Raw genomic sequence first — 24,637 nt, forward strand, 5'->3', positions numbered from 1 at the left:
CAACACCACCAGCCTCATTCTCAGTATTTCTCTCCCCATTATCTGCTATTTGCAATATGTTCCCTGATGAATAGATCTGGAGATCACAAAAGTTTTGTGACCTTGGAGTTGATCTAACAAAGATATTATCTTGAACTTGAATTATGGAATTAGTATTGGCTAGATTTGCTTTTGCAAGATTTAGATTGGTCACTGGTGTACAGAACCATTACTAGTGCTTGAAGAGATATTGTAGCAGATAGAGTAGCAAAATGGACACATACTATTTTCAGTTCTACATTTGATTCTCTCACTGCCCATATATCAGGGAAGTGCCTATTTATAAAATCTCTCAGTGGCCATCCCTTCTACATTTGGTCTGTCCCTGGTTTCATTGTTGTAATTGTCTTGTTTCAACAGAATGAGATCCATCCCTTTCTTTGCTTATTTTGTCCCTGAATATGTGCATTTTGGTGTGCATGTTTTACATTAAATTGCTTGAACACATCACCCTATTATTAATTTATCATTAATTCATTAATTCATTAATTCACTCATTCTATATATCATGCCTTTCTTCTGAAGGTACAATTCAAGGTTTATCACAATAATCTATACTTTAATTTTAAATGTCTATCTGTCTATTTGTTTTGCTAAACTAATCCACATGCTTTATTCCGGAGTCACCAAATTTAGGGGCATTATGTAAAGAGGCCAAAGCAAAGGATTTAGTAAGATTTTTGATACAATGCTTTCAAATCCTTTGGAGATATCCTGAACAAAGTTAATATTTCTGTAGGTTTTGTTCTAGAAGGAACCAATTTTGGCTAGAATTCATATTAACATATTCTGTAAAATTGTCAGTTTCTTTTAAAATAAACTTTGGCCAGGAACAATGCCTATTATCTCTGGCCTTGTCTGCATGGGTTAGTTTTCCCCCTGTTCTGGTATTGTTCTGTTTGCATTACAAATCCAATCCCTGGTTCTGGTGTGGGACATCAAGATGACTTCCAGCATGTTCCATACCAGAATTGGGCCATAAGCTGGTTAAAATGTATTTTAAAAGCTTACCTTCCATTCCCATGCCCCAGTGGCTGTGTGTACAGGCTTTCTGCTGGTCTGCCTGACAAGTTCACTGCTGCTGTGGGTTGTCCATCCTGAGGTCAGAATGTGACCATCACTGGGTGCCTTGTTTTGACCTCAGAAATGTAGTGGTGGTGGACATGCCAAGAGGCCCAGCAGGACTGTGACTGTGATACAGGGATGGAGGCTAAAGTAACATTAGGAAAACAGGGCCAGGATACTCTGGGCTGCCCCTAGAATAATCTGTGCAGACTAGGCCTAAGACAGAGTTCTGAGTTGGATGAATCACTTGCCTTATGACTCTTTTAATTTTTATTACTTCTTTAGTAATTGTCTAAAAATTAGATGCTCCACTGGAGGAGGTGGTGAATATAGATAACACTCAACTTGTTTTTAAGTATACTTGTTCTTTCATATGTAATGTCTATTTCCCCCCTTTTCTATTCAGGACTGACTCAAGTTCCCAAAGATCTTCCACCAGACACTACTCTACTGGACCTGCAAAACAATAAAATCACTGAAATAAAGGATGGAGATTTCAAGAATTTGAAAGATCTTCATGTAAGTGAAATATATGCTTGAGAGAGAATTCTCTTTTTCTCAGTCTCTTTCTTTGTCCCATCCAAATGAAGAAATGAAAGAGATAAGGAGTTCTGTCAAGAAATGGAAAGGAGGGAGTGTTGGAGTAGAATAAATGGTCTGGAGTGGGGGGGGGGGGGGAAACAAAACTGGTTTAGACTTGTCTTGCTAACTTTAAAAAAAAAATACCAAGAACCCACAAACATCTTTATGTGCATTATGTTTCTCAAGAGAGCTTTGGCAGTACAGACCCCGAACAGGCCCTATTGAATTAATAGGATCTTCCTACCTGCGGGTATACCATTCAAAATTGATTCAAAGTGTCTCCCCTAGTTAGGACTAATAAACTGAATTAATGCCTATTTTGTCTGGGTGGCATAAATATCAGTACTTCTGCTCCCCGATTTAACTTGGATAAGAGATTGTAGTTTATGGCAAGCTAGAATTCTTATAGTGAATGTCTGCTACATTTCACTGTAACATCTCAGGAAATGCTTTCATAAACACCTTTTATTTTAGGATAAGTATAAAGTAGCCAGAGAGGGAGTTGTCCGCTTGGGGAAAGTGCTACCCACTGTGAAAAGGATTTATAAAAGCTCTGTGATAATTTGCACTGCTTTTAAGATGCTAGTTTGTACATATTTTAACAAAACAGTTAATCAGTTATACTATACACTATGTTTATCTTGCCTAGGGTGTTTATTACTGAGCATCATGGTGGAACTCTCTGCATATCTTTCATCCTTTACATCTGAATGGGACTTGTTCCTACCTGAGATGTTATTTCCTGCTCTGTGGGAAACCTGTCCCTAATAATTATTTCAAAAGCTTCAGGGGTTTGTTTGAAAGACAGAAGTGAAACCTATTTCTTATGAAGACTGTGAGATAAAGAAAACTGATAGTTCTTTAGAAATGCTCAAAAGGCAGTTGGATGGATGGATGGATGGATAGTGGTTATTGACGTAAAAGAGGAAGTCAGAACATACATTTTGACTACCCAGATGAAAAACAGCATCAGTACATCTCACATCTAGCAGATCCTGTCTCCTTGCACTTCCCCAACTGAAAATGGCAATACTATATATTATTGGTCCCACAGGAAACAGTGATATCACACCAGCCTGTATCACAACAACTTCAATATGATATGGTAGTAATATTACTTTGTGTATGATGTAAACATCTTGGCAAGTGTATTTTGCAAATTTGGTTGGCCTAGGTATCTCAAATACATTCACATGGATGCCTGTATACATGCACATGGATGCCTACCTGAATTTGCTGTAGAAAACACTGGTATGACTTGCAGTATTTACACCAAGTGATGCTTGATAAAAGCCAGCATGGTGTAGTGGTTTAAGTGTTGGAATATGACTCTGGAGACCTCAATTGACCATGAAACCCACTGGTTGACTTTGGGCAAGTCTCATGCTCTCAGCCTCAAAGGAAAGCAATGGCAAACCTCCTCTGAACAAATCTTGCTAAGAAAACCCCATGATAGGTTGTTCTTAGGTTCGCCATAAGTTGGAAGTGACTTGAAGGCACACAACAGCAATGCTGGCCTAAGTATCATAATTAACATACCTCCAAAAGAAAAATGCTATAGATGTGGAAAAAATTAAGGATATCATTCTTTGCTAGTTTTATTCTCAGAGGAAGCAATGGGTAAGTTTAGCAATTTTCTTTCTACTGAAGAAAAAGGCTGCACAGACCAGTGATATATGCTGGCCTCAGGGCAGAGTGGGGGCGTGCCATCCACACAATGCATGACTTGATGCTTTTCTAACACTGCCGTCAGGCCATGCACCTGTCCACATGGTGGGCAGAGTCACAGTGCTCCTTTGGTGCTGTGTCCAGATGATGCATCATCAAAAGGAGCACCAGAAGGATCCCTTTCTGCAGCACAAAAAGGAGCCGCTTTTTGTGACTCCTTTTTGCACCACAAAAATGCCAGATGGGGGCTGCAGCACATAGCTGCCATGGCTCCAATCCAGTGCTGAAAGGGGCAGTCTGTTCAGTCACAAAGTCTTCAAAAACTGTGTGGTTTTCAGAGACTATCAGGATTTACACAACACACAACATACAATGTGTTGTGCATAAAACATCATTTTCTGCACAAGAAACAATCTTTCTTTAATATAAATGTTATTTTCTGCACAGAAAATACTCTGTCTTATGCAGAAAATGATGGGGGTTTTTGCAAAAATAAAGTGTGTAAATTTTGTGATGAATAAGTTTTGAACTGTCACGATTCTCATCAGTCAATTTTTCTTCTTGTCAAGGTTTCTTGATATTTAAGAAAAAACATTTTCCAATTTAATATTTTTACATTCCTAGATATAATACATCCATTGATGTACAGTATTTTAAGAATGAACGTCTGTGTATTCCATTTCGAAGGGACTTTGAATAAAGTCACAATTATCTACAGTTAGGTTATTTGGTACATAAGGATGAAAAATGAATGAAACTTAACTGTTTCAGACTGCTCCCACAGTACAGCAATAAAGCAGTTTGACACCACTTTAACTTTCATAGCTCAATGCTATGGAATTCTATGATTTATAGTTATGTGAGATATTTAGTCTTCATTGTCAGAGAGCTCTGGTGCCCCACCAAACCACAAATACCAATATTCCATAGCATTCAGCCATGGAAGTTAAAGTAGTGGCAAACTGATTTATTTGCGCAGTGTGGCAGCAGCCTCAGTTAATTTTAGCTAGCTGTTTGGTTTCTATGTAGCTATAGATTACTACATAAAGATCATTACGTGGTAATGATGCCGCAAGTGCGTCATTGGCACCTTGCGGCATCATTACCGTACCGCAAAAAGAAGCCACTTTTTGCGGCTTCTTTTTGCTGCTCAGAGGAGTCATGCAGTTTGGCCACTGAGGCTCCTCTGCACAGCAAATGAGGGCGCTTTACAGACCGCCCTTTTGCATCTATGGAAGGACATGAATGAAAAGTTGGTTTGAACATTAAGATAAGTGTATGGGTGACCTGCCAGTTACATATGCAGCATGGGATTGGCCTGCTGACTAACCTAGTTTCTAACCTATCTTATAAAGAATGCTATAAATTTTTGATTGCGTGGGAATAACATAGGAAACTAACAAGGTAAACCATTGATTGGCAGCCTTGGCTTGTGCTTGAGTGTGAAGGAGACATAAACCAGTATCATCAGTGTTCAAAGATTGATATTACAACACGCTGGCCTAGCAATGTCAGTTTTTTTTTTTTTTTTTGCAGCTTTGTATCTAAAGAATGGAAAAATGCACTCACGCCTTCTAAAGGAAAAATGAATGTTTGGGAGGAGAGGTTTCTTGTTAGTGCTGGTGAACTGTGAGTGAACCCTGCTTCTCACAAATCTGGCCACTGCTGGCTAGAATACAAAATTGAAACCATACACATCCATTGTATGCACAGTGGAACCATCTGCAAAACATCCCTCCTGTTTTACTGATGATGAGCAGGAAATCAAATGCACAGGGGAGAAAACACACAACACATAAACTGTTCAAAATGATCTTTTCTCCCTTTTTCTTTGCTGTCATGTTTCCTTCCATGCTTTCCCTCCCTACAGCTGTTTATATATTTTCTGAACTTCGTCAATGTTCAGTTTTTACTCCTGCTAGTTTTAAAGATAGTTGGCATTAGTTTAATTATGAAAAGATTTAGAATGGGTGGAAATCAAAACATAGAGAGATGAGCCATCTGTTTTCCCTCCATTCTTGCAAGCAAGATGATGCATTCAGTGACCAAAAATGCTCTACAGCTGTGCTCTTCTGGCTGAAATAATAAATAAGGGAATTTTAACCCTGAAAAAGTATTGCTGTCCAAACATCTTGAGGCACATTTCAAACAGAAATGTATTTAATCATAATATTTGATAAGTAGAGGGAGACAGGGAGAAAGAAGGAAAATAGTAAGCTCTCTTGACCGCTGGTACAGTTAGGTGGCCAGAGGCTAGAGATTTGGCCAATAGATCTGAGTCCAAGTCCTGGTCAGCCTTGCACCATCTAAATTTAGTCTCCAGTTTTCCATGGAGATTGCCATGTTACTTGGGGCTTCTACTCTAAGTCAACAAAGGAGTTCACTTAATGCTTATACCTCTTTGTCTGTAAAATGGATAAAGATAATTTATTCAGTATCTCTTCAATATAACCTTGCATCCACCCCAGTACCTTAAACTGAATCTTTAGCCTTCCAGACTCAATTCTGAAATTTCAATCCAACAACAGAGAATATCAGATGTCCAGGACAATTTTTAGATTTTACTGTTTCTCCCTCTCACTTCAAATTTTATAATGATAATTTTGAGTAAGAGTTCTAAGAATTCAGACTCTTAATTTCCTAATCAATTTTTAATGTTCCTATAAATATATTACTCTATTTTGATTGTTAATGTCTTTTTCATTCACCATCCTGTTTTGTGTGACATAAATGCAATGTATATGCTACAGTGGGCCCTTTGTATCAACTGGGATTTTGTTCCAGGGCCCCTGTGGATACCAAAATCTGTGGCTGCTCAAGTCCCAATGCAATGGCACAGTAAAATGGTGTCCTATATATAAAATGGCAAAATCATGGTTTGCTTTTTGGATTTTTTTTTAAAAAAATTTCAAGCAGTGGATTATTGCATCCCTGAATGCAGTATCCATGGGTATGGGGGGCTGACTATATGTTATGTTAAAGTTATAATTATGAAACCTTGACACAAACATAGCATGTGTTGGAGTGGAAGCAGGGAGAGAGATGGGGGTGGGGGAAAGAAATGGAATGATTAATTCCTGTGTTAAATTAATTAGCTGGGTATCTCTCCTAGTGCAGAATTGGACAGTTGCTTTATGATAAAGCCTCTTTTAAAATCTGCCTTTGATATTTATATGTTATTTTCCCACGATCTCTCCCTGTATCAGTGATGTTGCTTCTCTACTTCACAGTGGTGCCCTATGGAGTGGGGGATGCCTCACCCACAATGGTGGATAAAATGACTCATTCTGCTTGATAAATGACCACTGCTGTAAACTACTACTAGCCACAACTTTTCTCCTTCCTTCAACTGCCAGAAGAGAACAGGATGGACCATTAAAATTACTCTGAAGCAACCCACATCTAATTACAGATTCCAAGTGTTATGCATGATTTTTAGATGTTCCCTTTTGTCTTCTCATCACAAGTTCTGTAGTTGACGGAGGTACACAGGTTGATGCTGGAATATGTGTGTAAACACCAGCCCTTCCCTGCACCAATTTGGGAACTAACTCTTACTGTAATTTTTGTGACGTTGTTTTGTCACACATTCATATGGCATTGACACAAAATTCAAATTTTACTGTTTTCTGTTTTACAGGCATTGATCCTTGTTAACAACAAAATCAGCAAAATAAGCCCAGGTGCTTTTGCTCCACTCAAGAAACTGGAGAGGCTTTACCTTTCCAAAAACAACTTGAAGGAACTTCCAGAAAACATGCCCAAAAGTTTGCAGGAGCTGCGGGCACATGAAAATGAAATCACCAAACTAAGGAAAGCTGTCTTCAGTGGACTAAATAATGTGATTGTTGTAGGTATGTGTCACTGAGTACACAGAAATTACATAAAAAGACAATAGTAGATTCAAATTCTCAGTATAATTTGACAAAGTCCAGATGATGGAAGAACATCTTAACTGGACAGCTGATGTAAACACTCCCAAGGGATAGTGCAAGGATGCATGGCTCAATGTAAATATGAGAGGAAATGTAATTGCATGTGTCATGGTTCGTGCAGAGGTCAGTAAAGTACTAAAGTACACATACATGGAAACTGATGGCATTTTATATGGTCAACTATACCCATATCTGATAGTATGACCTTTTTCTTCCTCTTAGCAGTAGTTGATGATTGTAGGGTGAGAGAAATGAGAACATATTTAAAGCAAGAAATGGAATAAATAAATTTTAAGTCCACAGTATTCATGTCTCAATAGAAACTTTAGCTTCACTTTTTAAAAATGAAATAGAAAACATAATGAAACCAAGAATAAAAGTAAGCAAAAGAAACCTCCAAAAGATTTATATTGACTAAATATTTCTGATTCTTAACAATTATTTGTAATAAATAATCTACACCAAGATACCACAACAAGAATTGTTCTTGTTATAAAATTGTAAATCTTTGCAAAGCATAGCCCAAGGAAAACAATATAATTAGACAGATTTTGGTACAGGAGAGAAACAAGTCTGTTGTTAAAAATTACTGACTATACAACTCATGCTTCTTTTTATTTATTTTTTATTTTTAGAACTAGGTACCAACCCATTAAAAAGCGCAGGTATAGAAAATGGAGCCTTTCAGGGGATGAAGAGACTCTCCTACATTCGTATTTCAGATACTAATATAACTAATATCCCCAAAGGTAAGGACACCGTTTTTGATACTTTCACCAATTTTGTTGTCATTTCCCCAAACATATGTACATAACAGGACTCAAGAGCACACAAGATCTTGAAATTTTATTTATTTATTTATTTATTTGTACTAGGACTTCTTGAATCCACTCTGGCTAGAGTATTTTGGGATCTATCATTCAAAAAAGAATTTTAAAACTTTTTCAAGCTCTGTTTTTCACCATTACTTTCATCCACATATACAGCAATTGTTATCACTCACTTCTCTGGAGCAAAAGGAGCTTCATAGGAGTACAGTTAACCTTGTCCCCTTGCCCCCAAAATGGGTTGACCTAACTTGAAATGGAGGATTAAATGCAGTGTGCCTTTGTGTATATTGCATTTTCCGAGAGGCTTTGCAGTATGCATGCCCTTAGTCCATATATACTCCAACCATCACAATTGCATACATTTTGCTACTAAATAAGAACTTGCATGTTATATGTTGTTTTCTATACATTGTTGAAATTAATAAAGGGAGATAACTTTTTAGTAAATGTTTTTTTATTAATTTAACTTTAAATGCCACTTTACTCCTGGAGTGAGATCTAAGATGGCTAACAAAAAGAATTAATTAAAATCTAAAAATAAAATAATTTTTAAAAATATTTTTTAAAAATAAAATAAAATAAATTGTTTGCGTCTTTTCAGAAATCATTTACAAAAATATTCCCACTGCAGGAATGACAATTCATGAGCTAGGGGACAGGTAGAAGATTCCAAATTCATTCCCCAGCATTTCCTGATTGTCTAAAGTAGGGATTGGTATTGGGACATCAGGATACAATATATTCTTAAAGGATAAGTCTAGCAGCAACTGGCAATGTACCATGATGGGTATATGCTACTGCCAGGATGCTGGGAACTCAACTGAGATTCAAATATTGGGTGATGTTACTACATTTGTCCATTTTATGGATTTCTCACAAGCATCTTGTTGGTTTCCATGAGGAACATGATGCTGAGCGAAATAATCCTTTCATCTGATCTAATTTTCTGAATTTTACCTGGGTTCTTATGAAATTTATGAATGGCTGCCAGATGGATGCAATGACATATGCAGACTCAGCATAAGGCAGGACAGGTATAAGACCATTTGACTCGGTTTAAGGCAGTTTCACACATATGTTGCCTAAATTATACCTTAATTGTTTTTCAGGAGTACAGGAATGACCCAAAAACTGAATAATTAGAGGACATAATCTCATCCTTCCAAATAAACAGCTTCATTTATAACTGCTTCATACAGAACTAACAGTGTCTAAGCGGTTTACAACTGTAAGCTAATTGCCCCCAACAATCTGGGTACTCATTTTAGCGACCTCGGAAGGATGCAAGCCTGAGTCAAGCTTAAGCCCTTTCACTGGTATTGAACTCACAACCTTGTGGTTTTGAGTGAGTGGCTGCAGTACAGGCATTTAACCACTGCGCCACCAGGGCTCCGAATGTACTATCTCTCTATGTTTTTAGTAGAAAATGACCACTTGGTTTTATCTGAAATGCTTCTCACATGACTGTGTTTTGATAAGAATAAAGAGGTAAGGTTAAAATATGTTTTGTACCCAAGTAAATGCTATTTCCCATGCAAAAAGCCAATTTTTATACAGAATAAGTCCTGAACTGTGTAGATCTTCAACAGTCTACAAATCTTTCACATCAAGATTTATTCCCATCAGTTCAGGAATCTTCTCATAAGGGTTTTTCAATGCTCAAGAAACACTTTTAACACCATTTTTCAAATATTGTGAAATATTTCCATCTACTTTCCATCATACTAAAAATTACAGATAACATGAGGCAACTTTTATTGCAGGTCTGCCTTCATCTCTGACAGAACTTCATCTTGATGGAAACAAAATAAACAAAGTGGATGCAGATAGTCTAAATGGACTCCCTAATTTGGCTAAGTAATTATGCTTTTACACAAATTCTCAGTATTGTATACAGTTGGTAGCCAACAACATCCTCTGTAGGCACAGCTTATCCTATAATGAATTTCAGGATCTTTGAGTCAACTTCAGAGTTAATTTGGTGGGGAAATGCTGAAAACTAACAGTACCTACCATCCTGAAGAAAGCAGAAAACAAATTAACTACTTTTCTAGCTTTATAAGCTGTATGTTTTCATGGCCAAGTAAAATATATTAAATTAAGAAACAACATCTTTTTACAGTGGGCCCTTGATATCCACTGCGGTGTAGTTCCAGGACTACGTGTGGATACCAAAATCTGTGATTGCTCAAGTCCCATAAAATACAGTGATGTAGAAAAATGGTGTCCCTTACATAAAATGGCATAATCAAGGTTTCCTTTTTGGAATGTATATATCTTTTACATATTTTCAAGCTGTGGATGCTTGAATCCATGGGTATGGAGGGCTGACTGTATTTAGGTTTTTCTGCAATTGCTCAGTAAGGACTAGGTTGAGACTCGATATATATTTATTAGAGTTGTATAAATGCACTGGAAGGAAATGAGGCACACACATTTCATTGCTCCTACTGAGTTTTTCTAGTTTCACAAATACTGGAAAGCAACCTCCTCCCTGCCTTATATTAGTATTCTGGTTGAATAGGTCCCTCTAGCTGCAGTACAAAGTACAGATATTAAAATCTTACCCGATACTACTGTCTAATTTTAAATATAATATTGTACTAGAACAAATAATTATTATATAATGGTGTAAATGGGATCTTTATGGTGAAAGCTATTTTACTATACGTTGGCTCAATTTTGGGGACAAATCTTGAGTGATGTAAGTATAGTGTAGCCAATAGAGTGAGAATAGATGATAGATGGATTCAAATTCACACAGTTTAACTGGGTGCTACTGGTATTACATAAATCTGACAGGTTCAGATTCTTACAGTACCTAGTCACTAATCTGATGGCTTGGCTACAGAATTACTGATAACATATAATGTGAAATCGTTTTTATATAATAAGATTATGCAAATGCAGTGCAAAGCTTAGAAAATGTACCTTTGGGGACATAATCCCTCAAACAGCATACAATAGAAGGACTGTCATGGAACTGTGAATAAAATACACAGTTACATCATGTGACACTGCTAAAGAATACATAGAATGACTCAAAGAAAAATTACAGTAGAATCAGATTAAATTAGAAGTTGTTCAAACTGAGTTTACCAATAGAAAAGCAAACTATTCTCTGAGGGAAAAGTTATATCACTGCAGCTAATAAAATTATTTTTCTTCTTGTAGGCTCGGCCTCAGCTTCAATAACATTGGTAATGTGGATAATGGGTCTTTAGCCAATGTGCCACATTTGCGAGAACTCCATTTAAACAACAATGAACTTTCTAAAGTACCTCCTGGACTGGGAGAGCACAAATACATACAGGTAAAGTATGCCACAGGGACATAGATGTAAAATAAATTAGGCATGTTTAAGCCTCAGACAATATAAACTATTGGTAATGGTAATTATATCTATCTATCAATTGAGGAAAAACTAAGAGGCACTAAATTGTGGATTCCCCCCCCCCTCCATGCACTGTATCTTCTTGTTGTTTTCCCTTAAGTCCCTTTTTTATGGTAACCATAACACCAACCTATCATGAGTGGGCTGTTCGTTTGTTTGTTTCAGCCAGTTTTCTTCTGAGAAGGTTTGGCATTCCCTTCCTCTGAGCCTGAGAGAGTGTGACTTGTCCAAGGTCACCCTGTGGGTTTCCATGGCCGAGTGAGGATTCCTATCAGATTCCTAGTCCAGCACTGAAATCGCTACAGCATACTGGCTCAACTGTATCTGTATACATTCCATAGCTTTGATTTGTATTCATGTTAAATAAATTCTCTTTTCATTATGCTACATAATTGTACTTTGAGGGATAAAAAATTGTCTATTAAGGGAGAGGAAAAAAAATGGAAAGTAAGTTTACATAGTGGAAGAATGAAAGGACACAAAGTGCCACATGCTGCGCAATGATAAAAAACTTTTATTTCTTAAAAAGCCCAACATGTTTCAGCCTTATCATCCATTGGCCTTCACATTGGGGCTTTAAGAAATAAAAGTTTTTGACCATGGCGCAGCATGTGGGACTTCATCTCCTTTCATTCTTCCACTATTAAAGGGGAGGAAAAGGATAGAAGGGGCAAAAGCCGAACACTTAGTATGTACAGTTGGCCCTTTCCATCCACGGGCTTTCCATCCACAGATTGGAGCATGCATAGATGGTCCTGCCCCATTCTCCTCAATGAGACTATGAAGATTTTCACATGACATCGTTATATCATTACTTTATTGTCCCAAAGTGTAGTGGAATCATCATAACAGATAGACGATTTCAAAAGATTTTCACATGAGGCTGTTAGTATTCTTAAAACGTTGATATATCAGAATTCAGCAATTCAACTGTTTTGAAATTGTTTTGTAATCATTTATTGTCATGTGAAAATCTTCATTAATGCTTTTCTGGGGAATGGGGTTAGATGTGTGTTAGGGTAGGTCTGCTGGAGGGCTAATTCAGCCCACTACCCTTCCATTTTAGTGGGTGTGCAGTTTGGATTGTTCATCTGGTACATCTATTTGCCACATAACTACAAATCCCCTTGTCTATTACAGCAAAATAGCTTGATTGTTTCATTTCTGCTATATTTGTAAATTTCAGGTGGTCTACTTGCACAACAACAAAATTGCTGCTGTTGGCCCTAATGATTTTTGTCCTCCTGGATACAACACCAAGAAGGCTTCTTATTCGGGAGTGAGTCTGTTCAGTAACCCTGTGCAATATTGGGAAATTCAGCCATCCTCTTTCCGATGTATCTATGAACGATCTGTAATACAGCTTGGAAATTACAAATAGATGAACAAATAGATTTCTGCTACAAAAACATGTTGCCTGTTAAAATTATTCCATTAAAGACCAATACTGGAGACTTAACTACAGAGTGGATATTATTATGTATGTAAACAGCCTAAAAAATCATTCCAAGACTTATTGCAGCATTTAATTTGTTTCTATTTTATTGCCAGCATATGGTATATTTCTGTGGTATCTCTCAATTAGCTGAGCTAAATAGGTTTCAATATTCCACTATACATGAGATTTGGGGTAAATATTCGTCAAGCTTTTCATAATCAGAAATTATATAGATGGTGTTCTTTACAGCAGCACAAAGAAATTACTTGGAGGCGATCAGATGAAAAAATTAATGTATGTATATTTTTATTATTTTTAAGGAAAATAATCAATTGAAGCCTTAAGCCCTATCGATCTATTACCTGTTCCATGTTTAATGCCATGTATGCAAGAATCTGGCTTATGTTTAGCTTAAGCAATATAAAAATGTTGCTTTTGTTAGTATTTTGGTTCAAATATTATCTTCTTTTATAAATCCTTTTAATTCATCCTAGACAATTCTGTGAAAGATTTAGGTTAATATTACATTATTATCATATCCCTGGATATCGTCTTTTCTGAATTACAGATAATTGCTGGAGAAGCAATTTCTCTATCCCTGGTCACCTGATAATATAGAGAGATACACAAGTTATTAGTTTATCTATGTTTAGAATTACATCTGGGAAGAAGAGAACATCAGCTGGCTAGAAATAGCAAATCATATTTGGAAGTCTTCTTCCTTTAAAAAGCCATCTTGAAAGTAAATCTTCCATATGCATCTCTATAACTGGCTTTAGTGGCAAGCATATTAACAGAAGGCTGTACATTTTGGGGATCAATGTCTTCAAATTTAACAATATATTTTCCACATGTCACATTTTTAAAAAAGTTTGGATACCTCTTAATTGTCCAAAAATACAGTATTTTCAATGTATGTATGTTTTTATATTAAACAGTACTGGCAAACTCCAGTATCTTGGTGTGTGTTTTATATGCTGTGCCATCTGTAACAATGTCACCATAGTTCTAGAAACCTAACACACAATGAACTAGATTTGCACTAGGTTAATCAGTTTTTCACTCCTCTAGCACCAGTGGTGTAAATTATTTCTACCGTAGCTTGGATACAACCTGTTATCTATAGCACATTCCATGAGGCAATATTTTTTTTAAATACAAAATCTCATGAAAAGGAAACAATCATGCTTAACAATCATGTTAATAGAATATAAGAACATAATTGGAGAAGAACAACATTTATTTTCATGTGGAACATTATAAGCTTTAGGTTATTTGATTTTTATCACATAAATTACAGTCTGGTCACATGGAAACCTTCACATTTTTGTAAATCATTTTCCTTATCTTCAACTCAGACCATCAATGAACATTTCAGTATTATATACCATGAGCTGATGAAGTATGTAAATTAAAGGATGTGATATTATATAATTTCACTCGTGATCCACCTGTAAAATCATCAGAATCTAAAGAGAAAGCTGAATATATTCACAATGAATATTATATCATTTAAGAAAAAGCTAAATCCAGTACTAATACTGTTCTTCCAAACGCTATCAAATTAATTGAAAGAATCAGTTAAAAAGAGACAGATTATACAGGAGTCCAGACTCTATATTTTGGACAGAGATTACCAATGAGAATTGAGACAAGAAGGGACAACAATCTCCTGTTTCTTTGTATTTGGGGTTTTTTTTAAGAAAAAAAAAATCTGTGGAGGCATTTGGATCTGTCCTAAAGTAATAAGTAAATTGGAGGGAATAAACCTCTCCCTTTTTACATTTTTTTTTAAAAAAGTCAATGAAGACTTCTGCTCCAGAATGCAGTTTGACCCATTAGAGAAGATGAATGTGCATACATAATTTCTACTAACAGCTGTTGTTTTTAATTAAAAATTTAAGATTGATGTTTCATTCATATTGGTCCCACTTAGCCCAGAGTTTTGCTATTCAAAATATCAATGGAATATATGTAGTAGGGAATCAGGGTAGTCAGGAGAACTAGTGGAATAGGCAAGAAGAAGTGATGTTTTAGAGGAGGTCTTCAAGAGCAGGCCATGGAAAATAGGAAAGAGATGGATGAGTGGGTGGATGGGATGATTTTATGGTGCAGTAACCTACAACAGTTCATGGATAACAATAACTAAATTGTGTACAGGTCATAACATTTAAAAATAGAAATGAAAAGTTTCTACCTTCTAACTATAAGGTCTGTCCCTGGAGCTCTGACATTAACTAACATGTTAAACATACTAACTTCATTTTAAAAGAGTGTGTGAATTAATGTCTTCTTCAAGAAAAACAGCCAGAACTTGAGTTTGGGGGAAAACATGACAAAAATGGAAAGAACAAAAACAAGCAAACAAAACTTGCCTAAATGATGTTAATTTTTAATTTAAAAAAAACAAAAACAAAGTTTACACACAAAACTAAGAAGGTTCAGAGTTGTAGTTTATGATGCATATGGAGACATTTATAACCAAAGCTGCTATTAAGTTATTTTGTTATTCTCTTTCCAAGTCCTGCTAGGGGGAGATGCATTCTGCTGTGCTAGCTGACATAACAAAATTATGTCATCATGTGGCTGTTACCACATTTTTATTAAGGTTTGGCAGTTTCACATAGGCCATGGAGTTTGTCCCCTCCAATTCTCCCTGACTTCGGGCATGTATCAGGAACAGGGTGATACTCACCTCCTCCAGTAGCTGCTAGATTTGAGGTTGGCTGACTTGCAACTAAATAGAGGGGAAGGGGAAGTCACTTCCAGATTGGGTCTATGGATCCGGCTAGATGATTCTGGTGTCTGCAATTATTTATGATAAGTTTCTCCTGGACCCAGCCGCCAGGTTTAGCAAGACCTGGCTCTTGGTGACAGTCTCCATGTTCCAGCATCTGCATCAGGTAAGACCTACCTAACCCAGGCTGCTCTGCTAGAATTTGCTGAGTGGCTAATAACCAGCCCCCTTTGGCTCATTATAGTGCACATGCACGCACGTACATGAGACTGCCCAGGTTGCCTTAGCTGATGACCTTCATCTACGCATCGACAGGGGAAGTGTGACCCCCTTAGTGCTTTTAGACCTCTCATCGGCTTTTGACATGATCAATCACAATATATGATGTTTTAATAATAATAATAATAATAATAATAATATAATTTACTTCTATACCGCTATTCCAAAGATCACAGCGGTGTACAACAAGTAAATAGAACAATAAGAACAACAAACCCAATACCCCAACATACACAATATCATATTACAATATTACATATTACATATTATATATTACAATAAACCAATAAAGCAGTTAACAGTTAAAAACCTAATTTAACCTAATGTACTTCTGATTGTATTTTGTATTGTATTGTATAATATTTTATATTATATTGTAAACCCTGTGCTGTATAGATGCTTTGAATTTGTAAACCGCTTTGATCCCAGGAAAAGCGGTATAGAAATAAAGATTTTATTATTATATTTATATCTTGCTGGAACATCTAAGAGAGCTAGGAATTGGGGGCAATGCATTGCAATGGTTCTGTTCCTTTCTCTCAGGCAGGTTCCAGAGGGTGATGCTCAGGGACAGTCACTCTGCAAAAGAGAGCTTAATTGTGGTTTCCCTCAAAGCACCATCCTTGGCATCCCCAATGCTATTCAATATATATATATATATATATAATAAACTGCTTTGGAGAGATCATCCGGAGACATGGGGCGGAGTGTTATCAGTATGCTGATGACACCCAGATATACTTCTCCAAGTCTCGGTCTGCAGCTATGACTACAGATAGCATCTCTCCTCTCTATAAATGTCTTAAAGCAGTAATGGACTGGATGAGGAAAAACAGACTAAAACTGAATCCAGACAAAATGGAGGTACTCACAATAGGGGTCCCTATCCCAGGTATTGGGATACAACCACCGGTCCTAGATGGGGTCACACTCTCCTCAAAAGACTGTGTTCGTAGTCTGGGGATGCTCCTAGACTCGTTGCTCCAGATGACTAATCAGGTAAATGTGACGGTCAGGAGTGCTTGTTATCTAAATGATGTTAATTTTTCATTTTATTTTAAAAACACACACGCACACACAAAGTTTACACACAAAACTAAGAACGCTCGGAGTTGTAGTTTATGGTGCATATGGAGACATTTATACCCAAATCTGGTATTAAGTTATTCTGTTATTCTCCTTCCAAGTGCTGCTAGTGAGATGTTCATTCTGCTGCGCTAGCTGACATAATAAAATTATGTCACCATATAGCTATTATCACATTTTTATTAACCTTTGGCAGTTTCACATAGGCCATGGAGTTTGTTCCCTTCATTTCCCCCTGAGTTTGGCATGTATCAAGAGCAGGGTGATACTGTGGCCAGACTCCAGTAGCTGCTAGATTTGAGGTTGGCTGGCTTGCAACTGGACAGAAGTGAAGGGGAAGTCACTTCCAGACTGGGTATATGGATCTGGCTAGATGACTCTGGTGTCTACAGTTATTTCTGGTAAGTTAATCCTGGACCCAGCGGCCAGGCTTAGCAAGACCTGGCTCTTGGTGACAGTCTCCATGTTCCAGCATCTGCTTCAGTTAAGATCTCCCTCGCCCAGAAGACTCCCTTCCCAAAGAGGTTACACTGGAACTCTCCTTACTTTCTTTCTATAAACAGTTTTCTGTAATGGCAGAGCTTTGAGAACTGATGGTTTAGGTGCGATGCACTTTGTACAGTGTGCTGGATTTTCTATTTGATGATGATGATGATGATGATGATGATGATGATGATGATAATAATAATAATAATAATAGTTTTTATTTATATTTCCTGCCTCTCTCATGGATTGATGCGGGATTATATCAGTAAAATAATACAACACAAATACAAAATATAATCAATAAAATACTAATACTAAAATACAAACATTCCTATTAGTTCTATAAAATGGCAAAGTCATCGGATAATCAAACAATCGTAGTCAGGAGTGGAGCATTTCGTCATGATCTCTTATATAGAATCCGATAGATAAGCCCGCTGGAAGTGTCTTCTTAAAGTCATCTAAGGTGGTAATAAGACGGAACTCTTCCAGTAGGTCAGTCCACAATTTCCGAGCCACAGCAGTGAATGCCCTATGGGAAGTTGTCATTAACCTAGTATTATGATATTCCAATAAATACTTCCTAGATGTTCTGAGTGTGTGGGGCGGATTGTGTAGGGAGAGGCATTCCAGCAAGTAACTTGGGCCTGAGCCATGTAGAGCTTTAAAGATGATAACCAATACCTTGTATTGCACCCTGAAGCTGGTCAGAATATTTACCCATAATGACCCCGTCCAGGTCTGGTTGGCAAATCTCTGTCCCCAGACTAGGGGTACCTACTGCGAGTACCTCTGTTTTATCTGGATTCAATTTGAGTTTGTTGTCCCTCATCCAGTCCATTACCACATTAAGACAGGCATTCAGAGGAGAGATGCCATCCTTAGTCACTGCAGCAGTCGGAGACATAGAAGATTTTCAGACCTGGCTGAAATGTTCCTGAAAGGAGCCAGGAACGTCTTTAAAAGGGCCAGGAGGAGGCAGTGTTTGAATCCTGAATTGCTTCTCCCATTGCCATAGAAACGTTTCTGCCTCTTAGCGTGCCTGAATCGTTCCAGGGGAGTGAGTTTTCTATAGACACAAAAGCTGCGTCTATAGAAAACTCACTCCCCTGGAATGATTCAGAAGCACTAGCAGGGAAAAACGTTTCCATGGCAATGGGGTAAGTGCTTCAGGCTTTCAAACACTGCCTCCTCCTGGCCCTTTTAAAGATGTTCTTGGCTCCGTTCAGGAACGTTTCAGCCAGGTCTGAAAATCTTCATAGAGAAATAGATTTGGGTGTCTTCAGCGTACTGATGACACCACACCCCATGTCTCTGGATGATCTCACCCAGCGGCTTCATATAAATGTGACAGAATGGTGCCTTGAGGGATGCCAGATTCAGCTCTCTTTTAGAAGAGCAGCTGTCCCCCAGCTTCACCATCTGGAATCTACCACTGCATTGCAGTGCCTCCAATACCTAATTCTCTCAGGTGTCCCAGAAGGATACCTTGGTCTATGGTATTGAATGCCACTGAGATGTCCAAGAGCACCAACATGGTCACACTTCCCCTGTCAATACCCAGATGGAGATTATCGACTAAAGCGACCATGACAGTCTCAACTCTGTATCCCGCCCTGAAGCCACTTTGAAATGGGTCCAGATAGTAGGCTTCATCCAAATAACATGGAGCTGGAATCACTTTTTAGCTTTTATATTTTGTGATATTTTATCTTATGTAATAATAATAATAATAATAATAATAATAATAATAATAATAATAATAATAATAATAATAATAATAATTTATTTATATACCGCTTTTCCACAGATCAAAGCAGTGTACAGACAATTACAACCATACAGGCATTTCATAAAAGGATAAAATCCCATAATAAAAAATTTATACAGTTGGCTCTTCTTATACACGAAATTTTTATACACCAATTCAAGCATCCACGGTTTGAAAATGTTCAAAAAAAAAGTATAAATTTCAAATATCAAACCTTGATTTTCCATTTTTAATGAGGGACACCATTTTGCTCTGCCATTGTATTTAATGGGACTTGAGCATACACGGATTTTGTTATCCATGGGCGATCTTGGAAGGGTCCACTGTAGTTTATGTCAATAACAAGTATTTAAAACCAACATTCAATCAATATATTAAAAATAAACAGGAAATAATTAACAATAGTTAAACAAATAACAACATTAAAAAAACAAAAAAATGGCAAAGCAATATATGATACAACCTAAAACAATTAACAAAACATAATCATTCACCTACAAAACAAATATTTCACGTCCATTGACTACCTGCCTAACTGTTCTTGTATGTATTACATGTACTCTGTCTAATATCTACAATGATTTCTAACTTTTCAATTATACTGATACATTATAAGATACATCAATATAACATTTTATACTTAACTCTCTTCTAAAATTAATTTGCCTCTCACATTTTTTTTTTTTGTAACCTGCCATGAGTTCCAAACTGCGGGAAAGGGAGTAAAATAAATCATATTGTGAGATGATTTCATTCTTCAGTATTTAATACATGAGAATAAGTTAAATATCATTAGTAGACATTTTTAACATCCAAATGGTTCACACTGTGACAAGACATAATAAGAACTTTAGTGTTTTTAAAAGATAGTTTCAAGCCATCTGCCACTAAACCTTTAATGTTATGGCTACTCTGCCAGAAATCAGGGCTCGGGACTATAACTGCACCATGGCACTTTTGAAGAGCTGTACAAAAATGACTGTCCCCAAATTGGTATGTTTGCATTTTCTACACTAACATAGTTGTAGCAGCTTCGCGGTTTGGTGTGATAAAGTCCTAAGTAAGAGAATTTCCAAGTCCAAGTGAGTAATGCAATTGCGACAGATACTGTTGCTTGCCTCCTTGCCCTCTAATACTTCTTTTAGAAATAGGGGGTGACACCTTGAGTTACAGCACCGGGTGACACCAACCCTAGTGATGCCATTGAATTATACCATTATCGATAATTGTTTCAGCAAAAAATTAATAAGTAGCAAGGAGAAAAAAGTAATCTCCATTTTCCCTCCCTCCCTCACGTATACCTCTTTTTCTATAAGTAAAGATAAACTGTAGTTGACACTTTTATATGGCAAACTATAGGTTAAACAGCTGTCCATAACTTGTTTGGGATTCATAAAGTTCTTTAATTACATTTCAGGTCCTTCATAAGTATATTAAATGCTCTATGTTTGATGTAACACACTGTAAACTCCAAAACTGTAAAATAATAGATATAGATATTCAATTCTTTTACATCTTAGATACTAAAGCTTATAAAATATTTATGATTCCAAATCATTTTTTTAAAAAAGCTAAAAGTTATCTCTATTGATTTTTACATAATTGACAGACTTCCAGGTAATATAAATCTGCACTGATCACACAACTAAACTAAAAATAAAGAAGTATGCCTATTCTCCCACACACACACCCCCCATAACATATGTTTCCTCCCTTTAAATTTGAAGTACAGAGAAGAACATTGGCTTTTCTTTTCACAAGATAATGAGTTCATTATTGACACACAAAAAATATGCCCATTAAAATCCTGATCTCATTTTTATCATAAGGTATGGTGAGCCAGTTAACGCAGGTAAAGCATACACAATTATCCTTTAATTCATCAAGTAATAAATCTGGTGAACATTTCAACCCTCTGACATTAAACATCAATCCCCCACCATGAAGCTTGGCATTACTATGCATGTAGATTTACACATTTGGAGGACAGACTCAATCACTCCCTAATTTTTCTGCATCTATCACATAAAAATTATATCTGTGTCTAAAAATCATACTATGTTCACTGAATTTATATCTTCCTTTACATTAATTTTCTCAACTGTAAGTTACAAAAGGGAATTTATCCTTTAAATATTGTGGAACTAGGCATTAAGAAACAATAAGAAACTGAGTAGTGCTCTTGAGTTCTAAACATTTTCAAGAAGGAAGGAACAAAATGCAGTAAGGAATTCTTCTGAATTCCAGTTGAAAGAAATAAAGAAATAAAGATTAGATAAACATTCCTGCGGCCGTTAAAAGCTTGTACCAGGACTACTGCTTTGTAAATCTCCATAGCTGCCATTTCCTTTTTAGGAATAAGAAACAAATCCAAGATCACCACAAATTATCTAATGTTCCAGTGATATGTCCTAATACTTTCCACTTGAAGTACAAGCACAGTATGGATGTAAGGCAAATAAGAGAGGCTGCAAGCGTTCTCGTTAGAAATAATGAATGTCTTGAACTACTGCAGAGAGATTGTGTTTCATGGAACTCATTCTATATGAATTAGATTTACCTTATTGCTGTAAAAAGTAAGAGGGTTTTATGAAAGTATTTGTTAAGAGACAAGTTCAGCCAACATTTTTAAACACTTAATACAATAGTTCCATATTCCTGTATTGTACATGTAGTGTTGAATGTTTCTACAGACATTTCATGAGTAATAGCTGAAAGTGTTATGCATTGCCCAAACAAATCCCATTTATTTTAAAGGTACTTACCCTGTCTTTGTAGTATAGCCTATTTAATAGAAATACCAAAACCTTTCAGGTCACTCCCCACCCCCACTTTCCTCTCACTATCTATCTTCAGACCATCACAAAATTCTATGCATTTGACAGTAGGGTGGGCATTACACTTTTTACTTACTTTCTGGATATTTCACCTATTTTCATCCATGATCAGTGCTGCCTAGCAAATTTTGACGGCTGTTAGAACTACATGAAAACATTCTGAACATGTGAAGGGTCAGAATATTTACCCATAGTTTTAAGGCAGGGGTGGGCAAGTTCTAGGACTCCAGGGGTCAATTCCCTCTTCAGAAACTGCCAGGTGCTGCACCATCCATCAGAAGCAAAAGGTTCTATGTTTTGTGAAACCTCTTTGGGGGGACAAAAACAAAGCACAGGGAAGGGTGCCAGCATAAAAACTGGAAAGGGCTCTTTTACAATTGTGTAAAAAAAAAAAAAAGGAAATTTCAGCAGGTGTGGCTTGTCCTTAACTCATGACAAACAACACCTACTGAAATTCCTTCTTCTACACAACCATTGAAGATACAGGGGCTTTTTCCAACAACAGCCAGCAGCATGTTGTAATGGTTTGAGTGTTGGACTATGACTCTTTAGATCAGGTTTCTATTTCTGTTTCAGCCATGGAAACCCACTTACATGACTCTCAGCCACAAAAATTCCTGTGATACGTTTGCTTTAGGGTCACCACAAGCTAGAAATGAAGACACACAATAACAACAACAGGCAGTCTCCAGTTTTCATGCTATCAGTCCTAGTGTGCCCTGTTTTAAGAGAATCACTGCTGCTAGATGCCTCTAGAACTGTTTTCTGTTGTGGCAGTGGTAGTGATTGTTTATCTTCTCCATAATGGGGGCATTTTGGAAGGGTCAGGGGATGCAAAACGGGCAAGTACCCATGCATCCCATAAGCATCATGTTAACCATCCCTGATCCAAAGAAAGCATCCATTAGCATTTAGGATTAATGTTGCAGGGAGCCAGGATGTCTGAGGATACTGATTTGCCTCATATGCATAAATGATTCTGATTCTGCTACACAAAGCCAGTGAGGACAGGATTTACATGAACAATGCCATGGATGATGGATTGCCAATGTCCATCCTGCTACAATTATACAAAAGCTATGTTATAGCTTCACTGACCAAATCAATGGCCATGGACGAGAAAACAGCACAAGGAGGATGCATTTTGGGGCCTTGATCTGCTTCTCTGTATTTAAGCAAACAATATGAGTAGGGAAGTAGTGGACTGAATTAGGCTTTTTACTGTTCTCAGTAAGCACAAAGAGTAATGTTTTCAGTGGGGTTGCTCACACCAATTGATTTGGGATTATGCAGAGGATAAAATTGGGTTCTATCTGTGGGCAGTTTTTGTTTGGTCCTTACTTAGTTTTCCTATGTATTTTGCATGCAAAAACATGCATATCATATCTGCAACACATTCACCTTTTTAAACTGTTGCATCAAAATAATCTATGTTTTTTCCACAGGGCTGCTGGTACTGTTTTTAAGGTGATAGGGCTCAGTACAGATAGCAATTCATTACTAACTTTGACTATTTGCCCTTAAGTTCCCCCCCACAAACAATCAAAACAACACAATGCATTAAAACAATAGTCATTGTCATTTTACTCCAACAAAAAGTGGTAATAACCTGAGTACCATTAAAGCAATAGCAAAATAATGGTAATAGTACAACTTCTGATTTGACAATTTCTGATCAGGTTGAACAACACAGGAGTTTTGGCTGTCCAATTTTGCTGGATCATTTAAGAGGGAACTCAGCCTCCCCCCTCAAAAAAACCCTTCATACTAGTATCAAAGGGGCTTGAGTAGAGCCCTGGTGGTGCAGAGTTAAATGCCTGTACTGCAGCTGCTTACTCACAAACCATATGGTTGAGAGTTCAATACCAGCCCAGGGGCTTAAGCTCAACTGAGGCTTGAATACTAAAATGAGTACCCAGATTGTTGGGGGCAATTAGCTTACACTTTGTAAACCGCTTAGGGAGTGCTCAAGTGCACAGATGAGCAATATAGAAATGTACTGCTATTTCTACTGAGTTCCCCCCACCTCCCTTTTTAGGGGCCAGTGTCTTTCTAGATTACCCTGAATAACTACACTTATCCCTCCACATTTGCAGATTTGATTATTCATGGATTTTATTGATATGTTCTCTCTAGGAATATTTAGGTCTTTCAGCACAACTCTGTGGTCAACTTTAACCAAATGTCGCAGTGAAAGACCTAGAGATTTCTAGAGAGAACACTCCACTAGGCATTTGTAGCTCCTCCAGCACAATTCTATGGTCAATGTCTGGCAGATGTTGACCATTGTTGCACTGGAGGACCTAGAGATTCCTAGAGAGGCAATCTCTCAGGTAAAACCATGGGGGGGGGGTGTTGTTGTTATTATTCATGAGGGTACTGTGCCCCTAACTGCAAGGAATGTGGCAGGACGAGTGTACTCTTCCTCCCCTTTTATTTTCCTCCCTGTCACTTACCAAGTGTGATAATGAGTCTTTAAATGACCACTAT

At 37.1% G+C, this 24,637-nt stretch overlaps 1 protein-coding gene across 1 annotated transcript in view; it reads left to right on the top strand.

Annotated features, from left to right (window-relative positions):
* The window catches only part of DCN (decorin), a 42,438-nt gene extending 28,534 nt beyond the window's left edge, over nt 1-13,904 (top strand). The window contains exons 3-8 of the mRNA XM_042470333.1: nt 1,511-1,623; nt 6,995-7,208; nt 7,925-8,038; nt 9,883-9,976; nt 11,294-11,432; nt 12,700-13,904. Of these exons, the coding sequence (XP_042326267.1) occupies nt 1,511-1,623; nt 6,995-7,208; nt 7,925-8,038; nt 9,883-9,976; nt 11,294-11,432; nt 12,700-12,894 (869 nt within the window). The 3' untranslated portion in view covers nt 12,895-13,904. The remainder of the gene's footprint in view (nt 1-1,510; nt 1,624-6,994; nt 7,209-7,924; nt 8,039-9,882; nt 9,977-11,293; nt 11,433-12,699) is intronic.
* Nucleotides 13,905-24,637: the final 10,733 nt, after the last annotated feature.

The sequence above is a fragment of the Sceloporus undulatus genome, chromosome 5 (assembly GCF_019175285.1).
Source record: "Sceloporus undulatus isolate JIND9_A2432 ecotype Alabama chromosome 5, SceUnd_v1.1, whole genome shotgun sequence".
Lineage (NCBI taxonomy): Eukaryota > Metazoa > Chordata > Lepidosauria > Squamata > Phrynosomatidae > Sceloporus > Sceloporus undulatus.